This window comes from Hydractinia symbiolongicarpus, chromosome 5, assembly GCF_029227915.1.
Source record: "Hydractinia symbiolongicarpus strain clone_291-10 chromosome 5, HSymV2.1, whole genome shotgun sequence".
Lineage (NCBI taxonomy): Eukaryota > Metazoa > Cnidaria > Hydrozoa > Anthoathecata > Hydractiniidae > Hydractinia > Hydractinia symbiolongicarpus.
Genome location: NC_079879.1, coordinates 9668882 through 9694414, shown reverse-complemented (window position 1 = coordinate 9694414; position 25533 = coordinate 9668882). Strand labels below are relative to the sequence as shown.

The 25533-nt window shown below is 32.2% G+C and overlaps 4 protein-coding genes across 5 annotated transcripts; all 4 read right to left on the bottom strand.

Moving 5' to 3' along the window:
• Positions 1-26: 26 nt before the first annotated feature.
• LOC130644649 (heat shock 70 kDa protein 12A-like) lies at positions 27-6530 on the bottom strand. The gene is made up of 4 exons (XM_057450334.1): positions 4876-6530; positions 3638-3859; positions 1901-2063; positions 27-1470 (listed from the first exon to the last, which is right to left on the bottom strand). Exons 1-4 carry the CDS (start codon positions 6442-6444, stop codon positions 347-349), a joined length of 3078 nt encoding a protein of 1025 aa, XP_057306317.1. The 5' UTR covers positions 6445-6530; the 3' UTR covers positions 27-346.
• A 4093-nt stretch (positions 6531-10623) lies between these two features.
• LOC130644661 (uncharacterized) lies at positions 10624-17632 on the bottom strand. Of its 2 annotated transcripts, XM_057450350.1 has the most exons (4): positions 17251-17621; positions 15968-16147; positions 13150-15130; positions 10624-12308 (listed from the first exon to the last, which is right to left on the bottom strand). In XM_057450350.1, the coding sequence occupies exons 3-4, from the start codon at positions 13538-13540 to the stop codon at positions 12022-12024; spliced, it is 678 nt and encodes a 225-aa protein (XP_057306333.1). In that variant the 5' UTR covers positions 13541-15130; positions 15968-16147; positions 17251-17621; the 3' UTR covers positions 10624-12021. The 2 variants fall into 2 exon arrangements, with proteins under 2 accessions (XP_057306333.1, XP_057306332.1); XM_057450349.1 differs by lacking the exon at positions 10624-12308 and having other exon boundaries at positions 13494-15130; positions 17251-17632.
• A 134-nt stretch (positions 17633-17766) lies between these two features.
• On the bottom strand, positions 17767-21231 carry LOC130644660 (ES1 protein homolog, mitochondrial-like). Its single transcript, XM_057450348.1, has 8 exons — positions 21098-21231; positions 20665-20717; positions 20464-20574; positions 19418-19537; positions 18997-19089; positions 18718-18751; positions 18476-18598; positions 17767-18099 (listed from the first exon to the last, which is right to left on the bottom strand). The coding sequence occupies exons 1-8, from the start codon at positions 21188-21190 to the stop codon at positions 17974-17976; spliced, it is 753 nt and encodes a 250-aa protein (XP_057306331.1). The 5' UTR covers positions 21191-21231; the 3' UTR covers positions 17767-17973.
• A 495-nt stretch (positions 21232-21726) lies between these two features.
• LOC130644667 (protein BUD31 homolog) lies at positions 21727-22376 on the bottom strand. Its single transcript, XM_057450365.1, has one exon. The coding sequence runs from the start codon at positions 22327-22329 to the stop codon at positions 21895-21897; it is 435 nt and encodes a 144-aa protein (XP_057306348.1). The 5' UTR covers positions 22330-22376; the 3' UTR covers positions 21727-21894.
• Positions 22377-25533: the final 3157 nt, after the last annotated feature.

Sequence of the window (25533 nt, the reverse complement as noted above, 5' to 3'; positions counted from 1 at the left end):
TGAAAACTTTTAATAGCACATGAAAACAAACTGGTATATTTTATGATTTATTTTCAAAATACTAAAACATTCAATATCATGTTTTATTCCCCAGCAGGATAAATTACATGGGTGAAATCAATCGAGTAGATAAATTAAATTATACAGAAATGTATTTACAATAATATATGAAAAAAAGAGAAAATTCTCGAATGACTATTATCAAATCACGCCGACAAAATTTAAACTAAAACAACTGAAAAAAGATTTTGCATACTCTCAAAAGGCCAAATTTTATTCACAAATATTATGAAGGAGGCAGCCGGTACTATCATAAACAGTATAGGTTTTTTTTTCATTTTTAATCCTAATAATTTAAGAAATCTATATTCGCTCTTGCAGCTCTACCACTTAGCACATCCACTGCTGAAACTTTTATTTCAGTGTCTCCAAAAATCATTGATGCTTGTAGCTCTCGCGGTTTCCCGCGTTTTTCGATCGGAATATCTTCGGGGTTTACGTCAGGCATTTCTATTCGTAGTTTGCCGCATCTCGTTACGCCTTTATCCGTTGTGTACAAAACATCAAGTTTCTCGGTGCAGTAAATATTAATTACAGTTGACTTCTGTTTCGATCGGGCGGGGGCGTAACTCCGTGTGACACGGTCACCAATACCGACCGACTCATCGACACGCACAAATCTATCGAATATATCCTTACACCAAACTATACCATCCTTCACAACGCGTTTTGACTGTTGATGCTTTTCAGGGTCAAATTTATTTAGAACTCCTACGCCGTATGTGTAGGCGGACCGCCGGACACGTACGACGGTAGGATCTAGCCCAAACAGTACAGCTCCTTTTAATATAGCCAATCCAACATCGTTCGGAATAACAACTCTCACACGCCCTTCTAAAGCTTCTCTAATGTTGGATTGTAACAAAGGTGACTCTGCAAACCCGCCTACTAAAAATAAATGTTCCACATGTTTTAAACTTGCTTTCGTCAACAGATTTTGTATATGACCAATAATATCGTTCACAACTGGTTCGAACAAAGCCTGCATAATATTTGCGGAAAATCGAAGCATGCCTTGCGACGACCATTTTATGTCAGGATTTTTAAACTTTTTGACGGCAGTTTCGACGGAGCATTTTCTATGCTTCTTATGATATTCGATAAAACTAAACGGTAAAGAAAGATTGAGCGGGCTTTGGTTGTCAGGTCTTGCGGTGCGTTTCTTTGCTTCAAAGGATATCATGAGATCTATCCACACTGCTGGTCGTTTCACCTTAAATCTTTCGATAAAATCAGCATCGAAAATACGTTTCAGTAATTTTTCAAACTCCCGATCAACGCCGGTAGCTCCACACGGTCCTCCTGTTCCTTTATGAAGTTCTTTTAAAGTTCCTTGTGTAACATCTAGCTCGTGAACAGTTAAATCCACGGTCCCTCCACCGCAATCGACCACAACATATTGTGTAATTCCTGTAAACAAACAAAATAAGTATCATTTAGCTTTTAAATTATTTTTTATTTCAAAGTTAGCCCTACTTATTAATAAGCTCCTCTCTTTTCAGTTAGTGTAGCTTCTGGAAGCATTGATCATAGCAACACAGAAGATATTTAAACAGCTCCTGACGCCATTATGTGTTCTTGTTTCGCACCACGAAAACGCTTACGTATTGACGTTGAACATGATCATACTGAATATATTTTCGTTATAAACTAGATATATCAGAACATTTTTTGCCTTCTTTAATCACTCCCTGCATTTTAATCGGTATGTCAATAAATAATCGGTATGTCACGAAATAGGGTGGAGCATGGAGGTAGAAATAAACCTACCTCCATGGGTGGAGCGATTACTTGTACACACAGAAAAAAAGTCCAAGGGAGTCTAGTAAATAATTCTTACCTTCAAAATCTTCAGATATTAAAGAATAATCGCCTGCTTTCGCTTTCAAATCATCCTCGATAACACAGTCACGTATTCTTAATTTGCGACAAAATATTGAAGCTGCTTCAGGCTCCAGTGCAATTAATAACCGGTCTGGATGATCGAGTGAAGCAATGCCAGCCTAAAACATTCGTTTACATTTTAAGTTTTTCTTAGTGGCTTTCCGAGAATCCTAAAAGTCTCATTAAACATCTATTCTACTCGTGCCAGACTGATGCCTGTCTAGAAGTAATCACCTGTGACAACTTTACAATCATTAACCTCGACTAATAACAAAATTATATTTGTTTGACTTATGTTAAAAGAGTTTTGGATAATAGTTTGTTTCAACTATTTTTTCTTTTTAAATAGATGCAACAAAATAGAAGTGGGCTAAGTTTGTCCAATTTCGTCTACTTTTGTTTTATTCGAGTATAAAGTTTTTATCTCTAAAATTTTGAACAATTTTCGATTTAAAGAACCATTCCAGAACATGTGAATAGCAAACCGTACGTACGCAACCTCGTTCCCTGGGCTTTTTTTTGCTTACTGATATGTGGCTGGCGCGAAAAAGTGGCGTACATACGTTCACACTGCATGAATTATTGTCTTTTATTGGCGCACTTTTAAAATGGTAGCGGTTTAACACCAAAACTTCCTAGCAAGAAAAAGTTGGATAGATTGGCGTAAACACACGGTCAGAAAGGTAATATATATTTATATTATGAGGAAAGAAAGAAGTACATGTTGATTTTTAAGTTGTTATTCAAAAGATTTTTAATCACATCGATGTCAGAATGTGTCGATTGATAAGTCATGTAATAGATATAAAGAAACAAAGAAATACTTTATAGATAAGGTAATTCAATTAGAATAATGCATAGTTTTTATAACCTATAGTAACTCGCGTGAGGTTGAGTCAGTATAACATAGAATGAATAAAAAACAAAAAAATAATAGATAAGAAAAGAGCTGAAGCAATCATTTTTTGAAAAGTTTGTGCCAAATTTTTTTTTTTTTTATTCCTGTTTCTTGTTTCCAGTTAGTCACGGCATGTTGTAAGACATTTCTGACTCAATTTGAATTCCTTATTTTCCTGAAATTCCTGACATTTTTCTGACATTTTTTGATTAGAATTCAACATATGTCCTGCTTTTTTACGCTATTTCGGAGGAAAATTTTAAATTTTTAGAGACTACCCTATAAATAAAAATGTAATTACAAGTGACAGAAAGATTATAAAAAAATCTCTGAGAACAATTCTGAAGGTTACCTTCGTCAGTATTTTGAAAAACAAAAATAGTTCTGATTGATCTCTTAAACCTATAATTCCTGACATTTTCCTGACATATCAAAGAAATAAAAAATGTCTGAATTTCCTGGCAGAGTTGATACCCTATGAGAAAGAGGTTTAAACAAAAACGAAAATTTCGTCAAGACTAAGCAATAAAATGAGTCATGAGTTTACAATAACGAACAAGCGAATAAAATTTCCTTAGGTGACTTAAAAGTAAAATAAGTTTTTTATAGGAGAATATAATTATATCCATAATTATATTATACTTTTGTGCGACATTTGATATGAGCAGACAAATAATGTCGGTCAACGTTCAATATTTTAATAAGATATCAACGAGAAAGGATGACGTATTATCATTGTTTAAAAAAAGTAAACAGAAAACAGGGACAGATTTGCAAGTACTACTGGAACCTCACCTCATAGGCTGCCGTGCGCATAAACTGCTTTGCAGGTTGTCTCCATATAGCAGGAACAGTCAACACCCACGTGATATCTTCTTCACTCAGCTTAGCTGTTGATTGGTCAGAAAGCTCAGCCAAAACATGCTGTTTAAAAAACCGTAGTGCGTGTGAGAATACTTTGAGAGCTGGATATGATTTTCCGTTTGCTGCTTTTATTTCAATACCTGCGTGAAGGTCCTACAAGAAAACAGTCTTCCTTAGTTTTTTATACAACATAACACCAATTTGAAATAGCGGTGACCAATCTAGTTGCCAAGTTCTATCTTTCTCTATACCTTATTTTTATCTGGTATGAAAGATTCTAATAAATTACACCAGCGAAGCTTCAAAGTTTAATATATTTCGTCTACATAGAAAGAGTACTGGGCACGAAAATGCATTTAAATTTCAAACATTTTTATTTCTTATTGTATTAAGTATAGATTCCTTAGAAAATCACCCATTCAAACCTTGCGCCATTTTTAATTTCGTTTTTAATCCTATGATATAAGCATACGTTCTTAGTTCAAGCTAAATAATGTCATCTTCCCTTTTCAGGTGCAATAAAATCATGGGTCGTTACAGTAACATAAATTAAAACAATTAATTAATTAGCAAACAAGTAATTTTAATTAGATACTTTTAATGAAGCTAGACAAACAAATGAATTTGTGGTTTTGCGCAAGTTCTGAAATAAATCAGTTGATGAAGAAACCTTGAAGGAAAAAATATGTAAACAAAAACTTTTCAAAATGGTAGATAAAGTTTGGAATCTGACAATTAACAATGTTGGTTTTATCAATTTCATAAATTTTAAAAATTGTGAACTATGATGAGACGTGGTTTTTATTAAAGCCTAATAAACGTTAAAAGCTAAAAAAGAACAGAGCAGTTTTTACACTACAAAACGAAAAGAATTATTCTTCAAGATGATACATATTGTGTTTTCTGATCGTTGATAACAATATGTACTGAATGTGTCTGCCCACGGTTTGCCTGATTTCTTATCTTCGTAACGTTATGTTTATAATAAAAACATTATCATAACAAGTCCTTTACCTTAACAATTTGAGCTGAATGTTATTATTATAACAAGGCGGTACTAAAAATCAGAATTAATTAAATTTTATATCTTTAAAGTAAAAAAGCGCCAAGTTATAGTCCAGGCCTCTCTACAATTCGACAACATTAGGCGCTTGACATAAAGTACAAACCTCGGAAGAATGAAGCGCCATTTTAAACTTATCGAAGTAAAACCATTTCTTTGCATCACTGGCATCTAAATCGTGATAAAAGTCCCGCGCTCCGAAACCAAACGAATGAAAACTACCATCGGGTTTAAGTAACAATGTAGTTGGCGTTTTTTGATTTGTTACGCCCGGATCACCGCCTTCCCAACGCCTCATCATATGTATGCTTGACGAATCTCTTGTAAAGGAAAAAGCATATCCACTAAAAGTTGTACCAAAATCAATCGCTACCACAACTAACGAGTTGTGTTGACCAACAAAACTCATTCGAACACCTGAATCCACTGAAGCTAAAGCTGAACTGGTCCTGGAATGATGTGAATTAATACTGCCAGAGCGTGAAGAGAGTTGATCGGATGGCATTAACATTTCGGAATCTCTTGGAGACGTACTTCCCGAACCACCATATCCTATATCGTGTTCTTCCAAACCATTACTATTATTGTGCATCGAATTCTCCACATGTCCTTGGTTTAAAGATCCTCTTAAATATCTCTCAAAGTTTGATCTTGCGGCTTGATCGCGTAAATGAATATGATGTTCTCTTTGCATGTCAATACTCATTGGATAGTCACTCGAATTGCCTCGTGACGTCATCATTGTATGCCCCTTCATGTCAATGTTATTATTGGTGAAGCGTGACGGGTTATTAAAATACTCGTCGGTTAGTTTTTCGTCTATATTGATATCACTTCTGCGTTTATAAAGTCTCTCTTGCGATGAATATCGTTCAATGTTTTTGTTTCTTAAATAAGCAACATCGCTCTGTGTACGCGAAGACATGTCAAAGTTGTTTCTCAAAATATCATCATAGCTTCGATAATGATCAGCCTTTTTGTGTTGAAAACCTAACTGATCCGTACGACTTAAATTCCTTTCCATGTTCTCTGATAAATTACTCCTTAAGATTTTAAAATCTTCAATTGCTTGTGAATACCTTTCTTGTAAAAAATTTAAGTCCTTCTTTCTTTGGTTTAAATACTTCAGTTGATTCGTATCTGATAATTGTTTTGTAATTTCACGCTTCTTGCTCACTAACACAGTGCTATCGTTATCTTTGTGCTCGTTGCTATGGTGATTAATATCCTCTTCTAATTCATGTATATGACTTAAGGTATTCTCGTTATTACGTTTGTTAGCCAAACCTGAACTGCAATCATTCAAGCGTGTTGGCATGTCATTCTTAACCAATAGAATTTCCCGACTTTTATTGATATCACTCGCTAGAGCGTTTTGTTTTCGATTTCCGTTGATGTCCATAGCATTTGAATTGACTTTATACACATCTATATTTCGTGTCGTTTTTACATCATTGTCATTTGTGGTTGTTGATTCGTCGTCTTGGCGACACATCTGCTTCATGAATTCGTCTGCTTCTTTCTCGGCGTAATCCAAATGCAAGCTATCAACACTAAATTTTCGTTCACCCAGTAAATCTCTCAGCGTATCAGATTGGCCGCTTATTGATAATCGACTCTTTGACCCATTTAAATACGTACTCTCAAAATCATTAATTTCGCTTGATGATGTCATTATTTATTTTTTTCTAATTATAAAAGTAATTTAGAACATAACCTTGGGATTTAAGTAAAAAGAAAACAGATAATTTGTGAAGTATTTTTATAACACCTTCTGTGAAGCCGTCAACAATTATTGACCGCGATTACTCTGAGTGATTTTCTAATTTAAAAAATAATTAAAATCAGAATTCATCCACTCTTCATAACACAACCACACAATCATGTTACCATTTTTTTCTGTTTTCTTAAATTTGTCAAACTTTCTAAAGGTTGTTAATAGTTACATGATATATATCTATAAAATCCCAACTTAGATTTCAACCTTTCAAGAAACATTATGGTTACTTTGTTACGTTTTAGATTGGGAACAAGGTGGGTTAATAGCATCTGCTGAGTATAAACAGTAGCTAATAAGATTACCTCTCTACAAACAAGGTTGTGACAAGATTAAAACAGTTATGACGGTAGAGCCAAAGCCAAGGAGATAATATTGATACAACAATATACATATACTATAAACTCGACCCCATGTTTATTTTTAAGTATTTAATCACACAAAAAAGGTCCTGGAAACTACTTGTATACATCCTAGCATAAAATATTGACTCATAAAAGTTTTATTATTTAAACCATTTATAAGGATATACGACAAAATTGAGACGCCAAAAAAACATAATGAGAGTTTAGAAACCTTGGCTCAGTAGTTTGTCATGTGAATTAGTCAAACTTAATCGCAAAAAGCTGACAATGAAGGTATATGACATCAATCTTTACCCAAACCTTGTTACAAAGACTTTAAATTCACTAATCGAGAGTGGCATCGTTCATGTAAAGATTATCTTGTCCCTTTTTAAAATTATAATTTCAGTAAAGATTTTCCTGTCCCTTAGATTGATTTTAAAATCAAAATTGTAATTAAACATGTTTTAATTTGATGCTGTATAAATTGACAACGAGAAAAAAAAAAAGATGTCTGAATTAAGCGATGATCAATTATATTTAATTTCTAATCAAACACAAAAAAACGCAAGTTCGAATCAACACGATTTTCAGTTCGATAGCGCGGCATCTATAAAACATAAAAATTATAGTATTTTCGTATGTTAACCAACCGAATACAAAATTCGAGTTAGTGGAACTCCATGAACTCGAATAAAGTATGCTGCACTATAAGAAAAAAGAATCCCCTCAACGCGCAAACTAGGGGCGAGATGACTCAACGCAAGCTTTTGTTTTCATTTAACTTGACTGCGTGAGACTCGAATAAAAAAAAACACATCTTGGAGGTTCGAGTTGACAGTATTGGTACCCATGTGTTACAATGAACCTATAATTTGAATATTTAGCGTTTACAATGGAATTATGATGCACCAAACTACAGTTACCTCGCTGTAGTGCAATCAACAGTTAAACAAACCATCACAACAAACTCATCAAAAGTGTGATGAAAATCAGTTTAAAACAGTGTTGTTAGAAACGTTTCTCCTGCGAGTTCACCACCTTACAAAGAATCCACTTTACAGCACCAATAGGAAGAAGGGATGAACAGGACTTGTTGCACATGACCTTTTTGTCTGTACTGGAAATAATATTTTCACTAAATTTTTTCAGGCTTCTTCTTGTAACAAAATTCTTTTTATATTATTACTATGTATTCCCATGCGGTTCTGGGAACCCTAGAAAGAATTTACCCGGGCTTTCACAGCTAAAAACGAAATAAAAATAAACGCTAAGATAATATGATAGGGAAAGGCATTTACTATTTAAATAATTTTAAAACATACTAATCGACTTTGGTTTCCTGATTTGCATTAGCCATTGCCAGAATTCACTTGTAAAAGAGTTGATAAGATAACAATGCTGTAATTTTGATTAAAAATTACACATATGGAAAATAGTGTACGGCAAGCATATTTTGTCGTTATTATTTTTAATATACTTCATTATTAATGAAAATCAAACTTAAACTCACAATAAAATAAACTTCTAAAAAAACACACAACACAAAATAAAAATGAAAAGATCACATGAATAATTCTGCAACAAAATATTTCACCCATCTACTCACTACCATCATTCACTTGATGACTGACTTGTCGCTATACCGCGGATTTTTTTTCTGTTTATACTTCACGTAAACAACCACAACATTGTTCCTATCTTAAAAAAACACAGCAGATCGCAGTAAAGTTCACTTGAACTTAGATAAGCTACAAAAAATGCAACGTTTCGTATTTATTTATGAAAATTATCTTTTATCCCCACCCCAAAACGTTTGAACTGTGTGATGTGATCTACAATTTAAACAAAAACATCGGTTAAAAATTTAGAATGATTTAAAAAAACCTTTAAACTTTGCATAGTTGCGTGTCTAAGAACTAAAAATAAAAGATTCTGCTAATATATTCACTCAGTTCGTTTTTAAGGCCATTTTAAGAACATTTTAAGCTTTGTCGAAGTTTGTTTTTCTTACAAAAAGTGTAAAGCACAACTTTTTTTAAAAACACAAATTTTAAAACGCCTAAGGATGATGTGTTTAAATTTCTCATATTAAAGCCATGATATGATCCTAAGAAGTTCGTAGAGCAAACGAAATAAACAACCATAAAAGTTCTTTGATTTTTCATGTGCTCTCAGATACAAAAACGTGTAAATTTATGACTGATCCATGTCTGTAATATTGCAAAAATTATTATTATAAAATAACGAACAAAAATCTTTTTGAAATTCTCCAGTGTGTATATATAGCGATCATTTCAAATAAAGAAGACGAAACATCATAGTCGTCAGTAAAATTTTAGTTTGTCGACCGACTCATCGCCTTGTTCCTCCAACTTAAAATTTAAAGATTTCTCTTATTTAGGCAATTATATTAAACTATTTGCGTTAAATAAAATCCCGATGTTACTCCACTTCTTGCATGAATCTTAAAAAGAAAAAAAGAAAAAAAATATTTAAATACGACCCTACGGTAACTACGGCAACACTTTTCTTCATTTTGAATTTTCTTAGATGTCAAAAAAATAAACTGCACTTAAAAAACACAAATTCTACGATTTGATCTGTAAACACAAAAAATAGTATAATAACATTCCTCAATTATTGAAGACTTGCTCTGGAAATACATTTCCTATGTAAAACACTCAATACAACCTAAGTCCTTCAGAATCTTCACGCAACAACAATAACAATAACAAAAAAAGTTACTTCAAAGAGTTTAAATGTCACACAATTTTAAATAACATAGCAACGAATTATTTTTTAACGGTACATATCAGAAAGATCACTCATAACCCAAAATAAAATAACACGAAAACAAATTTGAAATCTTTTGTACTATGTTTTACTTTCTTTCAAAGCTCTGTAAATATTGTCTATGTAAGTATTTTACAGAACAGCTCTACTACGGATGGAAATGGGTTCTAATATCTTTACTAATTTACAGAAGAGCACTCCTTTGCCGGGACTTTATTTGAGGAAATATTAAGTTATATCATAGTGAACGCAGCTCGCAGTTTTTTATTACCAAATTCATCCCCTTTGTTTGTTCATACGAAAATATATGAAGCGCCAGAGATTAAAAACATTGGTAGACATTTTTGTTCTGTATTTTAGCAACGACTGATGATAAAAAAGACTATCGAATATTCTCTTTTGCACCTGTCGGTGAAATTATAAGGCCGCGCGTTTATTATTAAAACACGAGAAGTAACTCGTACCCAAACTTCTTCATTTAAATCTTTTGACATTTAAGAACATTTAAATTAAAACGTTTTGTCACCATGTGACTGTTACATTTCTTGGACATCTTACTTAAAAACTAAATATAACTTAAAAGAAGTTTTTACTTTCCTTCGCCTTAGCTTATAAGAAAAAGAGCAACCGTAATCGATATGCGCCACGAACAAGGTGCATTCCAGGAAAATGGTTATATTAAGAATTACCAGCAAATAAATACCCAACACGCGAAAAGTTTTACTTTTTTTTGAAATTAAATATTTACGAAAGTAAAATATATAAAATCTACATAAAATTCCCTAAAGATCCACTTCTCGAGAGAAAAAAATAACCCCTTAAAATTATTGTAATTCACGCAAAACAATGACATCATCGTTAATGTCACCACACGTTTTATAAGAATATGCTTTTTAAGAATATCAGACTGGAATGTCAGGTTAATAAGGTTATAGAAATAAGAATAATGACAAGACTGGTTAGGATATTGATATTCTTTCGAAGAAATTGATCATTAAACAACATTATTACGGTATGTAACAACTTTACATTGTATAAACCAATAAATACCACATATATTTATATTTAGCAACAATATCGTCACTTAAACTAAAATATCATATTACTGGTACTATGGCGGGATTTTTTTCATCGTATATAAGATCTGGGGGAAGGAAAATTTCGGAATTGCATGAAAATGTCTTTTTAACTACTACGCTGTGGTGAATGTATTGGTGCATTTTCATGCATTTAAAGCTAGTATCGAATTGTGCAAATGATACGTGTTGAAAATAAAAAGGAAGACACAACGATTTCCTCATCTGTTCCTGAATTTTATGTAAAGTTCTAACCACAATACACTACGGTTCAAGTGAAAATATGGTATAGTTGTTTGACGACCAATTTTAATGCCGTAAATTTAGTTGGCACGGAAGAAGTTCTTTGTCGAATAACGTAAACTTAAAATCTATTAGTGGAATAAATGACAAGGGCTTTTTAAAGAGCATTAAATATAGCTACAATCTTGGACAAAAATAAATAGAAAACTCTATTTTTTTGTCTATTCTTTAAAATGAACAAACCACTTATATAGATTAAAATTGTGCACCCGGTAGGCTGCAGGGGAGGGAACACTTTTGCATACGTGTAGACGATGCAAATGCGCACTTCAACAGGTGTGTTTTAAGATACGTGTACGCTATGAAAGATGGCATATGGATCCATGCTTATGTCTGCATACTACTCCGAGCCTAACAACCTAAAATCCTAACCGTAAATTTTTTAAACTCTAAAATGCGCATGTCGGAACCTGTGGGATAACCTTCAGAATTTATCCCATTTTTTTGTCAAGATTGTGGTTTGAGATTTCCTGAAATTGGCCATAGTGAGAATGCTCAAAATTTTTCAAGTAACGCACAATAGGAACGTGAGTTATAAACGAATATAAAAAAATATTTAAAATAACAAAACCCTAATTACAAAAAAATAATATAGGTTCTAAAAAATAAAAATAATAACAATAATAGTAAGTGTATATGGTTATCAATGGGATTAAATGTAATAAAATATCAAATATATACATATTTATACATATATATTATGAATTTATTTATTAATATATGTTATTCTAATCTCAAAAGAAGTAACTTTTGCGAGAGAGATTTGGCACAAAGTTCTAAAATTCCCCTGTAATTATTATTTTAAAGCTTTTTATATGTTTTTTAGGATAGAATGGCGACATTCCAGTTTTAAACAATAAACCCATTTTCCTCCACAAAAATGTTTTTATATTACAATCCATGTTTCGCCAAGTTTGACCAACTCGCAAAAGTTTTCTTCTTTCTTAATAACGACTTTAATAAATCATAGGCGATCTCATATTGTCACCCTTCTTCCATGATGTACTCGAGTTTGATACATCTCGTCTCGTTGTCCTATTTGCTTGCGTTCGGCAAAGTACTAATATGTATATCATATTTAAAACAATAAAGATCGGACTTGACGAGCACAGCCAGAAAGATTGTTCAAGTTCAGTTTTTGATGAAAACCCGCCTAAAATTTCTTCTTTCTGTAAAGTCGTTTTTTTCAGTTTCGTATGATACAGATAACTGTAGCTGGTCAGTGCGACGAAGTCGAATAATACTACAAACGAAAAGAAGACTAGTGAGCACTCTACACAAAAGACCTGCAGAAGTTATAAATACAATATACCACAGTACATTACGACAACACAATAATTTAATACCGTAATACTTTGAATCAACACACACACCTAAAAAAGGGGAGCATTTCTTCAAATTTTTTCTTTTCTTTTTTCTTTTGACAATTCAAGTTTTTCCACATAATTGCATGTTTATTTAACGCTATCGTCATTTATAATAAAGCATCGCAACATCATAGAATCAACCGTACCTTCTTTTGATATTCCAAATGGTTTTTTATGAAAATTTTTATTATGAAAGTCAATAAATGCAATATGCTTCTAACAGCTGATAAAAAGGATAAGAAAAAATTTAAAGAATTGCAGAAGGGAAAAAACCGAAAGTATGAATAGTTTTTGAGGAAAAGCACTACTGGTTGCTTTATTTAATTAAATGACATGGCAAGGCCATGCAATATTGTTCTTGATTCTTCTCGTCAGACATCTTGCATCCAGATATATTTTTCGCCTATCTCAACAATTTAATAAATGGTGGACGAGAAAAAAAGGACTTAAGAAAAAACACCAAAATTAGGAATAGGACATGATTATTAGGTACCCTAGGGTAACAAAAGTAAAGTTTAAAAAATGATAAACTTAACATTTTAACTGAAAGTTGTTGTCAATAGGCGGTTATTGAAATATAATTCATTACTACGGCTGCTGATTCAAGAGAAAGGGTGGGAAGGGATGGCGCTTGATTGATGTATCACAGCTACGACAGTCTTTTTAAAGAAAGGTGGGTAACACAGTAATAAAAAATTACAGTTTTTTGAAACTTACATGCACTCGTGTTGAGTATCAAAAGGAGATTGATCACTAAACTCTCCACAAGTGATTTCACAGTTTCTATGTATATACCGACATACGTGACGATGAGGAGACAACCAAGACTTCCGCACATACAACTCACTGTAATATATGCAGGTGTGCTTGAGTCTATAGCTTTAAGTTCAGTAAATACCTCGAGAGAAAAAAATAACCCCTTAAAATTATTGTAATTCACGCAAAACAATGACATCATCGTTAATGTCACCACACGTTTTATAAGAATATGCTTTTTAAGAATATCAGACTGGAATGTCAGGTTAATAAGGTTAAAGAAATAAGAATAATGACAAGACTGGTTAGGATATTGATATTTCTTTCGAAGAAATTGATCATTAAACAACATTATTACGGTATGTAACAACTTTACATTGTATAAATCAATAAATACCACATATATTTATTTTTTAGCAACAATATCGTCACTTAAACTAAAATATCATATTACTGGTACTATGGCGGGATTTTTTTCATCGTATATAAGATCTGGGGAAAAGAAAATTTCGGAATTGCATGAAAATGTCTCTTTCAACTATCACGCTGTGGTGAATGTATTGGTCCATTTTCATGCATTTAAACCTAGTATCGAATTCTGCAAATGATACGTGTTGAAAATAAAAAGGAAGACACAACGATTTCCTCATCTTTTCCTGAATTTTATGTAAAGTTCTAACCACAATACAGCAAAACACTACGGTTCAAGTGTAAATATGGTATAGTTGTTTGACGACCAATTTTAATGCCGTAAATTTAGTTGGAGCGAAAGTTCTTTGTCGAATAATGACAAGGTTTTTCAAAGACCATTAAATATAGCCACAATCTTGGACAAAAATAAATAGGAAACTCTATTTTTTTGCCTATTCTTTAAAATGAACAAACCACTTATATAGATTAAAATTGTGCACCCGGTAGGCTGCAGAGGAGGGAACACTTTTGCATACGTGTAGACGATGCAAATGCGCACTTCAACAGGTGTGTTTTAAGACACGTGTACGAAAGATGGCATATGGATCCATGCGTATGTCTGCATACTACTCCGAGCCTAATAACCTAAAATCCTAACCGTAAATTTTTTTAAAGTCTAAAATGCGCATGTCGGAACCTGTGGGATAACCTTCAGAATTTATCCCATTTTTTTGTCCAAGATTGTGGTTTGAGATTTCCTGAAATTGGCCATAGTGAGAATGCTCAAAATTTTTCAATTAACGCACAATAGTAACGTGAGTTATAAACGAATATAAAAAAATATTTAAAATAACAAAACCCTAATTACAAAAAAATAATATAGGTTCTAAAAAATAAAAATAATAACAATAATAGTAAGTGTATATGGTTATCAATGGGATTAAATGTAATAAAATATCAAATATATACATATTTATACATATATATTATGAATTTATTTATTAATATATGTTATTCTAATCTTAAAAGAAGTAACTTTTGCGAGAGAGATTTGGCACAAAGTTCTAAAATTCCCCTGTAATTATTATTTTAAAGCTTTTTATATGTTTTTTAGGATAGAATGGCGACATTCCAGTTTTAAACAATAAACCCATTTTCCTCCACAAAAATGTTTTTATATTACAATCCATGTTTCGCCAAGTTTGACTAACTCGCAAAAGTTTTCTTCTTTCTTAATAACGAATTTAATAAATCATAGGCGATCTCATATTGTCACCCTTCTTCCATGATGTACTCGAGTTTGATACATCTCGTCTCGTTGTCCTATTTGCTTGCGTTCGGCAAAGTACTAATATGTATATCATATTTAAAACAATAAAGATCGGACTTGACGAGCACAGCCAGAAAGATTGTTCAAGTTCAGTTTTTGATGAAAACCCGCCTAAAATTTCTTCTTTCTGTAAAGTCGTTTTTTTCAGTTTCGTATGATACAGATAACTGTAGCTGGTCAGTGCGACGAAGTCGAACAATACTACAAACGAAAAGAAGACTAGTGAGCACTCTACACAAAAGACCTGCAGAAGTTATAAATGCAAGATACCACAGTACATTACGACAACACAATAATTTAATACCGTAATACTTTGAATCAACACACACACCTAAAAAAGGGGAGCATTTCTTCAAATTTTTCCTTTTCTTTTTTCTTTTGACAATTCAAGTTTTTCCACATAATTGCATGTTTATTTAAACGCTATCGTCATTTATAAAGCATCGCAACATCATAGAATCAACCGTACCTTCTTTTGCTATTCCAAATGGTTTTTTATGAAAATCCTTATTATGAAAGTCAATAAATGCAATATGCTTCTAACAGCTGATAAAAAGGATAAGAAAAAATTTAAAGAATTGCAGAAGGGAAGAAACCGAAAGTATGAATAGTTCGAGGAAAAGCACTACTGGTTGCTTTATTTAATTAAATGGCATGGCAAGGCCATGCAATATTGTTCTTGATTCTTCTCGTCAGACATCTTGTATCCAGATATATTTTTCGCCTAGCTCAACAATTTAATAAATAGTGGACGAGAAAAAAAGGACTTAAGAAAAAACACCAAAATTAGGAATAGGACATGATTATTAGGTACCCTAGGGTAACAAAATTAAAGTTTAAAAAATGATAAACTTAACATTTTAACTGAAAGTTGTTGTCAATAGGCGGTTATTGAAATATAATTCATTACTACGGCTGCTGATTCAAGAGAAAGGGTGGGAAGGGATGGCGCTTGATTGATGTATCACAGCTACGACAGTGTTTTTAAAGAAAGGTGGGTAACACAGTAATAAAAAATTACAGTTTTTTGAAACTTACATGCACTCGTGTTGAGTATCAAAAGGAGGTTGATCACTAAACTCTCCACAAGTGATTTCACAGTTTCTATGTATATACCGACATACGTGACGATGAGGAGACAACCAAGACTTCCGCACATACAACTCACTGTAATATATGCAGGTGTGCTTGAATCTATAGCTTTGAGTTCAGTAAATACTAAAAGAAAGATTAGAAGTTCGAATTAAAATTTGTTTTTTACAGAATTCTCTGCGATTTTCCACGCACCGTGTTTTGGTCAGTTTTAATCAAACTTCTTTACTTGAATTATGGAATGTTTGTCCAAATCATTTTCCATTACACTCATCAACAAAATTTTAAAATTTATAAAAGTCAAATTATACTTTGTTCAGACTGGTTGTTTCTTTACGGTTTTTTTCGAGTTGATTTGCTACTAAATATTAAACATGCTGTCCAATTTAAGTGAAAATGAGATCTTGAAATCCAATTCAGCAGGTTGGTCTCTCACAAGAATTTTTTCTGTATCCATCAAACCGGTCACCGAAAAGAAAAGTACTCAAAAATATTAGTGGACGCAGGGTTGCACATACACGGGTGATCACTTCTTTTGCAACATTATGTTAGTGACGCGACAACACTCAAATACACAAGATCCAACTTTCAGTTTAGGTGGAGAAGTTGCGTGTAATATATAATGCAATAATTTTCAAACATTTTAAACAAAGTATTGTTGAACTTATATACAATTATTTTAACATCTCCTTAAACGAAACAAAATCATTTCTGTGGACAATGATATAACATAGTTGGCTCTGAGAGTTAAAACGACTTAGATAATCTAAAAATGGTGCAATGTATGTGCTGAGGTTGCTAAACGCTTGTTCTGTTTATAAAAGTATAGAAAGAACATTGTGAACTTGCTACAAATTAAATTATGCATTTTTAGTCAACCTAATATTTCTGCCAGAGAAAAAACACTACAGACTACACACTAACTTTAAAAAGACAGAAAAATGGAAAACACAACTTATGAACCACAATTTAATTTCAATGCAAAGGTATTTATTTTAGTTTAAAGAAAAGCAAAACAATGATCCCTGGAAAAATATTATCAAGTTTTTACAGCCAGTTTATGTTTTTACAGCTCTTCAAACTATTCCAGTCTTTCCAGCCAGAGTGACAACCCTTTTTATTACAACCTGTGTTTTTAATCAAGAAACTGCATTATAATAAACAGATTATGCAGTTTAAGTAATTAGGAGCATAAAATAAACAAATAAGGGTAAAATATGGACACCTACCATTAAAACAACGAATTCTATAGTTAACAAACTGCCCATAACGTTTGTATTGACAACCTCTAAACAAACCAAACGTTTTATTCCCTGCAAAAAATTCTTCGTTGTTCGACCTTCTCTTTAACACACTGTACAGCCAGTTTTTGCTAGTCATGGACACGCATAACAGAGTAATGCTAATCATAGCAAGACATGAAACACCATAATACTTCCCATTTCTGTAAGCTCTCATTTCTTTAAATTTGTTTAATACACTTAACTATAAAAGGTAATAAGAAAATTGCAATTTAGTTAGCGTGCAAAGTTGATCTGCATAGAACGGAGTTGCAAAACTGTTAGCTATTGAACAAGTACTATAACTCTATCAACTCGTCCATGGGAAAGACACAAAGCATTGGTACTGAGACTGAAAACACGTTTATAAATCAATTCCCCCCACATAATATATAGCGACATAACATAACATAATATTGCCAGATACCAAACTTTAAGAGACCAAACAAACAAGAGACTGAAATGTAAGAAAACAACAAAACTATATTTAATATTCACTTTTACACATATCAAGTGATAAATACTGGATAACACTTTGTTCATACCATAATGTAAGAAATGTCTCTAAAATGTGACAAACACACTTCTACCCTTCCCACCCATTGTCATTTCTAATCTTGATATCTCCATGGTACCTTAAGGAGGTCTTTCATAAATACTTAAACATTTCCCTCAAGCTATCAACTTTAAGACGGCTTTAACCATTTCCCCTACACCATCATGGATTTCGTGTATTTTTGTTTCACACATAAATGCAGGAGTGGTAACAAGTTTGTTTTGCTCATCCACCTGTACTTCCTAAAAAAATTACTTATGTTAAGGAGAATTCAGAAAGCAAGTGGGTATGATAAAATTGCTATTTTTTTGTAAAGCAAGATGATTTGCTATATTAGAAACCAAACATTCTCTTCACACTAAAGACGTGGATTTGCGAAACACTATTGCTTATATTCTCTATAATAAAAACAAAAATACTCAACCCTTAATATGGCTAGTGTTTCGTGTCTTCCATATTTAATTCCGCTGTTCTCTGACTCCTTTTCATTCCTAAACAACCACTTGATATCTTGAATTATGGATATCTTAAATGCCTTTCTAATCCCTTTAGAGGTCGAAAATAGAGGAGAAAAAATTTCGGAAGTAACAACAAAAGAGATATACATGACAAGGATACATATACTTCCTTGTTAATATGTTTTGATCCCATTGCAGTAACAGCACCTGTGGCACCTGCATATGGGTATTTTCCATCCTGTTCAGCATCCATCCCTAAAGTTACTTCACAGCCTGGCAAAACCTAAAAAACAATTCATACTATTAGAACAATTAGACCTGCTTTCCTACGAATTCTGCTGCACACTGTAAAAAAAATAACTCTGAAGCAAATGATGTTGATTTAAGTTTATGAAAACTTACTTTAGCAGCAATCACTGGTGCAATACAACACATACTACAAAAGAGATAAAAAAAAATAAAAAGTATGGACTTGATCATGTTCTTCAAAGAAAAGTTATTTTTTACATTGATATTGCAAAAAAAATTTCTTGCGAAACATATTTTTCCACAACACCAACTAAATATACTGTTTACTGGCAGGGAGATTCAATGCAAAACGGTATTGTGATACACTGATATAATTATGAAAATAATGAATTTTTTGCAAACCAAAATTTAAAGTAAGTTATTACAACCTACCCTATAGGCTTTTTAGCAGAATGAAAATCAGCAATTACTTTCGACACTTCATCGTTGACTGTGCAATTTGCCTGCTTCACTGCAAAATCACATCTATTGATAAAAAAATGCAAGAAAAAAACAGAAAATTAAAAAAGCTAAATTTAAAATACTCACTTGTTTTAAAGATCACTAACACATTTTAGATGATTTTTTAAGCTGACATGGTGCTTAATACCCGCACAATGCTCCCAAAAACCTGATAATCAACAACTGCAATCAGGTTAAGCCTAGATATTGTCAATCCAATGTATTTTTTCAAAAACTAATTAACACTGAAGCACAAAGGTTTACAATGGTTTTCTCTATTGTTAAGTTAACTGATGCATTTATTCAGGTTGAAAAATTGAGATTGCATGCAAGTAAAATTATTCATACATACAAATTTTTTGCAGCACCAAATCCACCAGGAAAGATGACAGCGTCAAAATCTGATACTGACAGTTCTGTAAGTGGTTTAATAGCTCCTCTTGCAATCCTTGCTGATTCAACCAAAACATTCCTAGAAAATTTGTACAAAAATAACTAAAATATCTGGAGCATTCCAATAACTATTTGCAACCATGCTATTACAACCATGACAAAAAAAAATTTAGTATATAAATACAAAAGTAGGGTGGATGAAAATGTATTTCATATAAATCTTTGTGAAGCTCCTTTCAAACCCAATCTGATAAACTGATACAACCCTCTCATATTCCACTTCTTGAAAAATTGATAAAGTAATAGTTGTGTTCCAAAGTATAAAATTTGATGTGATGTGATGGAAGCATCACTTATAAGATTATTACTACTGATAAAATTCCTGTGCTATCCCTAAAAAATCAAATAGAAAACTTGTACCCATATTGAAGCTATTTGAGTTTATTATGTAGGTTAGACCTTAGAGAAAAACAATTATGAATAAGAATTTTACACTTTTGTGGTCATTTGGCTAGTTGGTTTCCCTTGTGATTTTTACATTCTTCTAAACATGATATAAACAGGGTTAAGATTTAAAAATTCCAGTTTACAAACCAAAATAAAAGAAACTTCATTTTATAAAGTTTTAAAGTCCTTAACCAATCTATACACATCTTTCTATTGTATACTTTAGTGTTCATTATGGACTTTTCTACACACCTTACAAGCTGACACATCACCTATACATCTTGTTTACAAAATGTTACACGTTCAGCACAGGTCATTCACAGTTTATTTAAGTTTTTTGTGAATTAGGTTGTATCTATTAAATGTAACAGACAATCAGGATATTATTGTGTTTAGTAGAAACTTAAGAAATAGATTTTCAGTTTAGGAAGAGATATATGTTACGATAAAGTCATGAATTTTTCTTCCCTTGTGTTATTCTTTTGCTACCTTTTCTTCTTGTTTATATTGATAAGACCTATCAATCAAAATGTCAAACAAATGCATCAAAAAGATTACCTAGTTTCACTCATTTCTTCACCATTAGTGTGATTTATAACATGCATTTGTGCTATGTCTGGAGCATATATCTTGTACTCAGCGGCATTTCGACTCAAATTGACCATAACACTAAATTAAAATAATATTTCCCAAATTAAATTAATTCATTCCTGTTTAAAAAGCATACCTGTTGTAAGAAAATACTTTTTGCAGACTTACGCAGAAGCTTCATGTACCTCACTTCCATCATAAACACCAGACCCAGCTAGAACCTATTTGAAGTAAATTTAGATTATATATGCAACTAAACTAAAACTGATTCTTATTTTCTTCTATAAAAACTGCTGGATATTTTTTGTACACGTGCTTTATATTTTACAATAAAAATTGCTCTGTTGTTTCTGGACAGCTTCTAATTGCAATTGGCAGGAATTTTTGCATGTTGCCATAAAATTTTCTGCATTGATTTATTGAAAGCAGTGATTGGCATTATGTTTCAGAGATATGTGTTAGATTTTTCCCTATTTATCTAACATATTAATCTGAAATATAACAATGTTGATAAGTAAAATAAATTGGACCTAACAAAGACAAAAAAATAACGACAGGGTGATTCAAAAGAACAAATAAACAAAATATAGTATACACTTACTACAGCTACAACAGCATTATTTTTCATGGCAATAAATCTTTTTAAGTTGTGTGTTAGTGTTAATCTTGTGAGAGTTTGCAATCTTGAGAACATTATCCAAAATGAACGTATATGGGATAAATTTTGATATGACAATTTCTATTCACAAAGAAACAGTTATAAGTTCAAGTTTTTATAAACACCCCCCCCCCCCCCCCCCCTCACCCTTGTTTTTCTCTTGCAGTATAGTTTCTGATACAGCTGGTTTATTTTAGACTTTTATGGTAATAAACATTACGGAATAAAACATAAGGTGGCATCAACATACAAAGAAAAAACACAACCCTGATGTTTAATTTCTTTATATATATTCAAAAAATTAGTCCTTGTACTATTTCTGACAAACAATATGTTGCAGAAAGTTATGAAGCATTGATAAGTAAATAATAAATGAATTTATGATTTAGATTTTAATCAGGTCCTAAAGCATCAAAGACTTAAAAACATGGTGGGTTTTTTTATTAGCTTTCTAAATTCATTGCACTTTAATAAAGCAAAACAGTAAACCCATAAAACACCAGATATTAACTCATCATGGAAATAAGTCAGATAATTAATATTGTGAAATCTTAATTGCTTAAATAAACAAATTTTTGACACGCCAAGCACAATATATTCTTAAAAAAATTGTCTTTGTTACATTGTCCATACAAAATATGCACAAGTCATTTCTTTTATCATTAACAAGATGTTAAAAATTATCACCAGAAATAAAATTGCGATTCAGTTTCCAGTTTATTTTCCTTGTTTTTTTGCAATTAGCCAGAACAACCTCTGCACCCACAATGAATACACTCCACCACACGACCCTCTTCTAATTTACTTTTTGGAACTCTGCAAATACAATTAGTTCCAAAGTTTGTATCTCGTGGTTGTATACAGCGCAAACAACACAAATTTTCGTAACCTTGTTTTTTCCACTTTGCAATTAAATTTCCATCGGCAATGTTTTCTTTTAAACAATAATCATAAAGCTCTCTGGAGATAACTTTTCTCTTATAAAATAAATCATAAATATATCGAGATTTTTGGTGATGTAATCGGAAAATTGGCCACAATGCTTCCACCTTTCTTTTACCTTCATGCGGATCCTGTTCGGCTTCTCTCAATTTTTGATCTAACTCATCTAAAGTTGGTTCAATTAATTCCCACCCATCTGGAGGAGGCTTTTTACTTCTTTTTACTTTTGGCATTGTCTTTCTAACCTAAGTAGAAAAACGGATAGAATAATACACCTTGATTCCGATTATGCCTATATAACCAGTAAAATTTAAAACAAATTTTAAAACAATAAAACTTGATAAATTCATAGTATGAATCTATATTTTTAAACACTGTTACTTTAACAGTTGTCAAAAGCTACACAAAGTTATCGCCTTTTCTCCTAATTGGGGTATAGGAAGACATGTTTTAAAACAAAGCTAACTTTCATAGTTCCCAGAAAGTGATAAGACGGCCAATTTACAGACGTAATACTTTAACCCTTTAGCTTTAATACAATTCCTAATTGGAGTGGCTGGACTACAATTTTACACTTGAAAAATGGACTACTGAACACTTCAGACATTTCCACCCCACACATTTTGTCTTTCTTCATTGCACACAAGCATATTTTTTTTAATGTTTTTTTTTTTTAAAAAAAATTCTGAACAATGGTTATGATATAATTTTAAATCTTTGTTAAGTCATATTATATATTTTTGCTGAAAAGAAAATGATTTTGTTTCTAAAAATGATATAGATGTTTATATCTCACACAACAAGTTTAAAGAAAAAGTATTACAACACATCACATTGTTCTGTTACTGACATCAAACCTACAAAAAATAAAAAATATCTGTATGAATACTTTACTGTAATTCCTCTTTTTAGCCACCTCCCCTTATTTAGCCCCTCCCTTCTAATAAGCCCCCTCCAGCAAATCAAAAAGTTATTTAGCCCACTCCCTTTATTTAGCCCCCCCCCCCCCCCCCCACCACCAAAAAAAATAAAAGAAAATAAAGTAAAATAAAAAAGTAAAAATATCAAAGAAATTTGATATTATTTGTCGAGTTAACGTCAACGCCAACGATATCCATATGGTGCAGCTTTTATTTTTTCTCCCTAAGTTTCGTTTGCAAATTTTTTTAATTACAAGTGTGAGTAAAAGAACAATATTTTGATTATTGCAATTTACACATTTTTCTTACTAAAGTTTTTTGATCACTACCAGCCACTGGTGTTGTTTAATATTTTCTGGTGACACCAACTGTTCACCATACTGATGTAAAATTTTAGCTGCTTTAAAAAAATGTCCAATATGTAATTATATTTAATTATATATAACGGAAGGTAACAATTAAAAAACCCTGAACTTTTAGGTATAGCCTTGGCAAACTTATTACAAATATATAATCTTGTGTTTAAACAATTCAACTGTGCTTATAGGATACCTAAACTCTACTTTCATTTGTTTCTTGACCTTGAAGTTCATTTCTTCTTGAAAACCTTATATATCTTAATCGTTTTTTACTATAAAACTAGCAACTAGCAACTCTAGTTTCATGCAAAATCAATAGAAATATTGTACCTTTTTTTAGTTTCACTGAGGCCAAATAGAGTCAAAAACAAGCACTTAAAATCTTAATTATATATATACAAAACATGAAGTAAGTTTGCCATCAGGATTATTCCATTGTTCGTTCTAAAGAAATTCTGCCAGAAGTGGTTTGCTCCAGATAGTGAAAAAAAATATGCAGCCATGAGCATTTTTGATTTAAAATATTGAATAAATTAACACTGGAAATATACATTTCAGGTGGAGCAGAATAGAAGGGCAGCTATTGTTACTATAACAATGCCAGCTCCGTGCCATGCATTTTTGATCCATCTAGTAGAAAATAGGCCTAAAAGAAAAAATGTAAACAATTCATGAAAATTAACCAGTTTCTAAAATATAAAAATAAGAACTCTTAGTTGACATTGGCAGCTTAATCTGTACTGGCCTGTGATTAGTTTGAACCTTATCTCAAGGGAATATGTCTGTGAGAATTAGTTACATCTGGGGGTATGTCAGCAAAGGTTTAAACTATTTTAATCATAAAATAGGTATTTGGAAGGAATTTTACTGGGTCTTATATTAAAATAGAAGAATAAGAAGAGCAAGATGAGAGTGCAAAAATGGATAGAGGAGTACTTGTTGAAAAGAGATACCAACAGTAAAAAGAATGAAGTAAACGATTGAGGAAAAATGAAAAAAAATGGATAGAAAAGAAAAGGAGAGAAAAAAGGGAAGAAAAAAGAAAAAAAGGACAAAAAGAAAAAAGGAAAGAAGTCCTGCACCAAATTCCTTGAAATAAAGAAGCCTGGGGTTGTGGGCAACAACAAAGAGGACGAGAAAAAGATTAAAGACAATAATGAATTAAAGATATAGATATCAGGCCATTTCTTGAATAAAACTATGCCAGAGCTACAAAAAGCACCTGCTAAAAAAATTAGGGGTGCACCATAGTGTGCAAAAAATCGCACTCGTAAGCAGAAGTGCTGATGTGTTAGCAGATTCGCTATATGTTACTGTGGAAAGTTTATCATTTCTTGAACATGATAGTTTAGCAGGCGACGTTTTAGGAGATCCTTCTCCCATTGGGCAAAGTAAAATGATGTTGAGCATGTATTTATATAATTGCAGAGGATCGAAATTCATAAAGATTTTTAATCAGCGTAATAGCCCTTCTCATCGCTCTTAATAATTTAGAAAAAGAAAAATTTCATGAGTGCGATAAAAAGCACTCGTAAATCTTTTTACGAGTGTGCGGGCGAGTGCGTGTGCGATCACACTCATCTAAAGGAATGGCCTGAGATATATGTGCATATTTTACATGGCTAGCATCACAAATATTGAGGGATATACCCTGTCTATTATTGCCAGCAGGGACGCCAAGGCTTAGATGGGGATTCCTAGAGTCTTTAATGCTCGTTTTGAGCTACACAATTACCCCAATTTCCCTTACAAGGCTAAGGTTAACCTGGGGCTATGTTAACATTTACTCGGCCCATATTGAATAGCCACGAACAGTCTGATCGATATCCAAAAATGGATATGTCAATTATATCAAATGTGGATATATGTCCAGATTTCGTGAAAAAAAGCATAATTTACCCTCTTTTTCTGACAAATTGCTCTAATATAATATTTTAAGCAGGATAAAAATTGTTACAAAATATATCACCAAAAAGGATATTTTCCAACGCTTCTTTTCCAGTTTTCCACGTGCTTTTAGCTTGTTTCAATTAAACAGAAATTAAATTTCAAGTTGGTTAAAAGTGAGCGTAATACTTTTTTAAAAGTCGTCATTTTACTTGTCTTTCATGCAAATTAGATTGGTTCCGTGGTTTTAAGGGTATACTATCTATACTTT

What these genes read in the sequence shown, in the direction of transcription:
- LOC130644667 (XM_057450365.1), bottom strand. Translation starts at nt 22,329, where the DNA reads ATGCCAAAAGTAAAAAGAAGTAAAAAGCCTCCTCCAGATGGGTGGGAA.
- LOC130644649 (XM_057450334.1), bottom strand. Translation starts at nt 6,444, where the DNA reads ATGACATCATCAAGCGAAATTAATGATTTTGAGAGTACGTATTTAAAT. An exon ending in TGGCGCTTCATTCTTCCGAG is followed by an intron (nt 3,860 to 4,875) that starts GTTTGTACTTTA and finishes GTTTTCTTGTAG; the next exon opens with GACCTTCACGCAGGTATTGA. An exon ending in TGCGCACGGCAGCCTATGAG is followed by an intron (nt 2,064 to 3,637) that starts GTGAGGTTCCAG and finishes CGAATGTTTTAG; the next exon opens with GCTGGCATTGCTTCACTCGA.
- LOC130644660 (XM_057450348.1), bottom strand. Translation starts at nt 21,190, where the DNA reads ATGTTCTCAAGATTGCAAACTCTCACAAGATTAACACTAACACACAAC. An exon ending in GAAGAAATGAGTGAAACTAG is followed by an intron (nt 19,538 to 20,463) that starts GTAATCTTTTTG and finishes CAAATTTTCTAG; the next exon opens with GAATGTTTTGGTTGAATCAG. An exon ending in ATATTAACAAGGAAGTATAT is followed by an intron (nt 18,100 to 18,475) that starts GTATCCTTGTCA and finishes TAATTTTTTTAG; the next exon opens with GAAGTACAGGTGGATGAGCA.
- LOC130644661 (XM_057450349.1), bottom strand. Translation starts at nt 17,479, where the DNA reads ATGAGAGCTTACAGAAATGGGAAGTATTATGGTGTTTCATGTCTTGCT. An exon ending in TAGAATTCGTTGTTTTAATG is followed by an intron (nt 16,148 to 17,250) that starts GTAGGTGTCCAT and finishes TCTTTCTTTTAG; the next exon opens with TATTTACTGAACTCAAAGCT. An exon ending in GATACTCAACACGAGTGCAT is followed by an intron (nt 15,131 to 15,967) that starts GTAAGTTTCAAA and finishes TTTCGTTTGTAG; the next exon opens with TATTGTTCGACTTCGTCGCA.